Below are 6,000 nucleotides of genomic sequence, written 5' to 3'. Positions count from 1 at the left end.
TTTATAGAGCGAGCTTAGTTCAGACAGGACACTAACAACATGTCTATCAGGTGACAGATCAGCTGTTTATACATGACACAGTTACATGTTACACATTGATATGGTGGCCTATTTAAGTAGTCAGTCTACACACCTCTCTGTAGCCTACAATATTGTTGCTGGTGCTGTTGGTCGTTACTGTGATGAGAGTGTTGGTATTGTGGAGACCTGCTTTGAATGCTAAAATGATTGTCTGTATTTCAATTCCTTTTTTCCAAAATAACTGTTATAGATATTTCCCATTCAGAATAGCATGGATGCCACAGCTATGGAATACATTTTTTAAATAAATTCTGTTCGTGTTTTGGGGGGAAGGTCTAAATCTAAACCATAAGTAATTTTTTTAGGACAACCTGTGCCCCTGGAAGTACTCAATACCCCAATCATAGTCTCCTCCTGTCATTAATCACTTATACTGAAGGCAACGAGGATGCAACCCTCACTTCCCTACTTCACCAAACCCTCCCCTACTGGAAAGGATAACTTTACTGTGCTCAATGGGAGAATGTCTAGCAATTTTTTCCACTGGACAGAATGTTGGTCACTGACTTCATGTATTAGAGAAAAGGGGAAACCAGATTCACCCTCACTGGGGTGTGTGGCTCTAGAGAGGCTGACTTCAGGAGTCTTTACTGGAAGGGCACTAAAGAGTTAATGTGTCAGACATTCAGAGAAGGTTGGACCCATGCTACTTCTGGCCCCGCCCCCTTTCTTAGCTCTGACCTCAGTGAAACTTGCTCCTGTCTCGCACACATGCTCCCTCCCACACTTCCTCACTCACACAGCATAGGGTCAATGTGGCTGGCTAGTGTATAGAAGTCACTGCCTCTACTTCTGTATGACTACGCAGTGAGAAGTGTCAGTGCTGGGACTGAAGAAACTGAGAGAAGAGGTGGTGTACTGGATGTTGACATAAAGAAGCCTGAAACATTGACTGAAGTGCCAGTGAATAGAATGCAGTAGAGAAATTGGCTTACCTCAAGAATCCATTCATGTGCTGTCCTCAGTGATGTTTGATGTCACACTGAAGAAATGAACAAGAAGAATAAGAATTTCCCCAATGCTTGAGGAACAACTAAAATGGATATTGCTATCATCATTATTTCCCCTATGTTTTGGAGCCATGGGCAGAGCATCTGTTTGAGTGGCAATGATAACCAAGGGTAATCTCGGCAGGGCTGGGCGGCTTGACAGAGAAAGAAAAACGAACACTAGGTTTTTAAGGGATGAAAACCTGAAAAGAGGCACAAAGAAAAAGAAAAGAGGAGTGAGAGAGAAAAGGAGGTTGAAAAATGAGTGTGCCAACAAACTGTGGATTCTACTCCCCTGCCGATCGGCCATTCAAAGTGCGGAATGGGAGTATATGTGGATCTCCCTTTGCTGTCAACAGGCCCATTGACATCATACAAAAACGCAGGCGGTAATACACTACACAAATCTACATTTTGCATGATGTTGTGGAATGCAACGTTGAGTGTTATCATAGCTTTGACAGCAGTATCAGTGATGCTAAGCATTGAAGACTAGTCCAGCTAAACCATTTCTGTGATTACGAAGAAATCCCAGTTGTCCTTCAAGCAATGTTGCCATTTAAAGTATGATGTGATGTTTTTCAGTGCAAATTACTGGATTTAGCATTTGGTTTCTTGAGAGTGATCATCTCTCTTTTCACCACTTAGAACCATCTCAATAATCCATGGGATATATTCAACAACAAAAGATGTGTTTGTTGCAACTATCAATTGTTGTTTTTTGTGCAAACACCCCCCCCCCCTTCCATTTCCTCTCAACTGCCATGTCATTGCCCCCATTATGGGAGTTGATGTTGTTAGTGAGTTAATCTAGATAAGTAAAATACACAAATCCAACCATACCTCTTTGAAAGATTGCCTCTAACACATTATAAAAACAATACTCTAATTTCAAATGATCCAAAGACTTATTTACATTCTACTGTGCAGCAGTGTTTTGTATGGTAGTTCACATGTCTGGGGAAGAGGCATTGACAGAGAGGAGGTGAGGCAGTAGATCTGTAGCACTAATCGCAAGCAGGCAGTTCTGTAAACAGCAGTTTAGAAGTGTCTCTAAGATTTTCCCTCTGCTATCAGGGCTCACACACACACACACACACACACACACACACACACACACACACACACTAATATATGTAAAATATACCCACATTCTCTTAAATCTTCTCTCAGGGCCCAAAAAAGCTAAACTTTACATTTTTAAACGTCACATAACCCTCAATGCCAGTGGGGAGGTTATGAGGGAGGACTCTTATGATAAAGCCATGTTTACATTTCATTCCTCTATCTTTTTTGTCATGCATGATCTATCTTTATCAGATATAATGCAGAACATTTGGGAGTATGGGGAGTTGGAGGGCAAGAAATCACTGCCCTCCTGTACTGTATATGATTTTGAAGGAACATTCCACCAAGAGTTCTTCAACTTTTGATTTATATTCAGTATTCACAGAATGGTTTTAAATTTGCATTATGATATATTAAAACAATAATTATCAACATTCACTCAAATCTGGAATGTTATTTATTGAGTTCAGTTTAACAAGATGGACTTCATAAGAAAAATCAACTGCTATCGCTACCAATTTTCCTTTTCTCATAATTCTGCACATTAGTGCATTAGAACTTGTGTCTCCCAGTAAGAGCCAGGCCCGCTGGTTTTTGGGACAGATGTAACACTTATAAAGTCATTTTAGAAAATGGAGACTACTGCAAGCTCCTACAAACCCTCCTCACCCTAACATCTCTCCCCAGAGAGCAAAATGGCATCTGACTGTGAAACACTAACATCTAGTCCAGTGCTCCATCACCAGTGTACCATAATCAATACACTACCCACATAAAGTAACTCCCTGCTGTTGTTGTAACTCGTCTCCACAGGCAGATTCACAGCCTGATTTTTTTTACCAATATGTTCTGGAGGAGGACTATGGTTTTGAAACTGGCCCCATGTATGTTGGTAATGTGTGTGTGATAGACTTGCTTTAAATGTTATCTCTGAGAATTCGGTAACACCTTTAGATTAGACAACACGTATTGTTGGGGGGCAAGGTTGGCCTCGAGGTTAAGAAGGCTAGCCAGGCCAGGCTAACCACAAGGTTACTGGTTCAATCCCTGGATGTGATCCGGTGATTGGAAAGTTGCTGAAATCACATCTAACTGGCCAGCTACTACATGACTAACAACAGGAGAATAAGAAAACACTTAATAAAATACCTAATAAATGGTTAATAATACCTAATAATGCCTAAATTAGGTACTTATGAAACACTTATAAACTACAAATAGTGTTTCCTCTACTACGAGAATTCATATGCACTAGAAAAATAAGTTCCAGAATAAACTTTGTGGGCGTGCAGTCTTATTTTGGTAGTAGAAAAAGTTTAAATGGTTGGTTAACTGTTGACAATAGATAGATAGATTTGCTGGGTAGTTGAAAGAAAGTGAGATAGTAGGATGAACCAGTGGATAAAAGTTGGTCAGAGTGTCGCATACAGACAGACAGATGAGAGAAGGTTGGAAGATAGATTGATAGAGACAGAGAGAGAGATAGATAGATAGATAGATATATAGATAGATAGATAGATAGATAGATAGATAGATAGATAGATAGATAGATAGATAGATAGATATATAGATAGACAGGGTTAGAGTTATAATAAGTATGAGAAAAAACAATAGTTGGACTTGCTGAAGCAAGCCCACTAATAAGTATGAGGAAGAACAATAGTTGAACTTGCTGAAGCAAGCCCACTAATAAGTATGAGCAAGAACAATAATTTGATTTTATGAAGCAAGCCCACTAATTATGTAAGTATTTAATATAATTCTATCATATAATAATGATGCATCAAAGATGAAAGGTCTTTCAATTATGAAAACAGTATGTTGAGTAAACATTTCAATCCCTCTTAATCTGTGTTAAAGCCTGTGTGGAATCACCAAGAGCAACTGAAATGGATCCCCTTTTCCTTTGAGTCCCTCACCCTCTCTCGTTCTCTCTTTTCTTTTCTCTCTTCTCCCTCCCAGGGGGCTATCTATCCACACAAGGATCATAGACCCGGTTATTAAATGACCAGCTGGAGAGAAAGATAGAGGGGTTCAGACTTGAGGTTAGCTCCTCCTATACATATATATTCAGATATAAGCTTTGGAGTTTGAGGGGATGAGATGGTACTCTTTGGGGAGGATGGATGCAAATTTGTTTGATGTACTGATTTACTGACGAGACATTCAGCTTAACTGGACATGGTATGATATAGTCATATGTTATCATATATTATATGTCATTTTAGGGCATAAGTTATGAATAGGCACAAATTAAAGTGTTGGGCACATCCGCTCCCTTATATACCATGTCCTTTTTTTATTTATTGTGAGGGGCTGCAATATCTTATTTAGCACATAGAGGATATTGATTTATTCTTAGAACTTCACTGTAGTTATAAGTGTACCACATGTTTTTTTGAAGAGATAAACAATTATAAATACTTTCTGAATTCCAGAATGAATTATGTTGTTTTTTTTCTCATTACATCCTGCGTATAAAACATGTGTCAATCTGATCTGACTATATGCATTTAAGTTATTTTAGGTTACTTTAGGTTACTTACTTTAAGTTATTCAAGTTTATTTATTTGTTTTATTTCAGCTGTAGTAGTCTTTTAATAAACCATGACTGAATTTAGAAGTAATTCATGGCCTAAAATAAATTACATTATCAAGGAGACAAGAGGGGTATCAGTGTATTCTCATTTAAATTGAATGTGAACAGCCAGTTGATTAAATCCATTAGTTTATTTAATCTGTTTTAGCCATGAAATTCCTCCTATGCTGCCTCGTCCATTTAGATCCAGCTGTCTGTTGAAGGACCTGTAATTTAATTTACCTCAACACTCACTGTAAAAGGCCAAGTTAAAAAATGAAATAAGTTAGGCAGGAGGGGGAGAAGTGGAAAAAATCAATGGAGCCTAAGGTTTATTTCTAAATGAGACACTGACTGCACATAAGTATGAGTTTTGTGTGTCAGCTTGGTGTTGGATCAGGCTTTGATTTATGTGTTGAGTAATCTAATGTGAGTAAAGAGTTTGGAGGCAACAGCAGTTTTGGCTGGGTGTGAGTGATTGAGGTAATCGAGAGGCCTTGATCCTCAGTAGTGCAGCTCTCCTTGTACAGAGAAGAATACATCAATGCCTTCATCCAACCAAACTTGCAGTGATTGCAAAACAAAGATCTTAATCTGCTTGATTTGTCAAATTAAGATATGTGACATGTTGGACAGGTTCTGATATATTTTACACCAAAGTATGTAACTTTTTTGTCAGAAAGACATTCAAGAAAACATGACAAATTGCTATTTAGATTCATATACTGCATTAGTGCCAATGGTTGACAAATGAAGTCTTAGTGGTGGTGTTGGGTTGCACTCCCATGGTGTGCTGCTTGGTCATTTGTTAGAGGCACACTGAGAGTTCTGTCATGATTTAAGACTGTAACTCTGACTCTCAAAATGTCCACTAAGGACATTTCCAGATAGAAGATGTGAAACGCTTTATGGCTGCTCCAGGTAAACTGTGAATATGTGACAAGATCATCAGCACAGGGGAACCTATTCTATGTGTATATGTGGTTAATGTACAGATGTAATACTATACATTAGCTCAGAAATAATTATTGGTTTAATCCCAGATGTGTACTCCCTGATTTTCCCCGTTGGTTAATCTCAACCTCCTCCCCTTCCCTTCTCTTCACCTCAGCCCTGGAACACAGCAGCACTTCAATACCCCTAACCCCTCTCATCTTGCTCTTGTTGTTTTCTCTTGAGTGCAAACTGATCCCGGAGGATAACAGAGAGTAGAGCCCTCAGTGTGTCTCTGGCCTTCAGGAGAACCCTCCTGTTTTCACAGTGCAGGTCAGGCCCGGCGCACGG

At 39.0% G+C, this 6,000-nt stretch overlaps 1 protein-coding gene across 1 annotated transcript in view; it reads left to right on the top strand.

Moving 5' to 3' along the window:
* The first annotated feature begins 844 nt into the window (after window positions 1–844).
* Window positions 845–6,000, top strand: part of pde4ca (phosphodiesterase 4C, cAMP-specific a) — a 29,133-nt gene continuing 23,977 nt past the window's right edge. The window contains exon 1 of the mRNA XM_083679934.1: window positions 845–1,459. Within this exon, the coding sequence (XP_083536060.1) occupies window positions 1,332–1,459 (128 nt within the window). The 5' untranslated portion in view covers window positions 845–1,331. The remainder of the gene's footprint in view (window positions 1,460–6,000) is intronic.

This window comes from Argentina silus (assembly GCF_951799395.1).
Source record: "Argentina silus genome assembly, chromosome: 1".
Lineage (NCBI taxonomy): Eukaryota > Metazoa > Chordata > Actinopteri > Argentiniformes > Argentinidae > Argentina > Argentina silus.
Note: the sequence above shows the minus strand (reverse complement) of the source record. Positions and strands in the feature narration are given on the sequence as shown.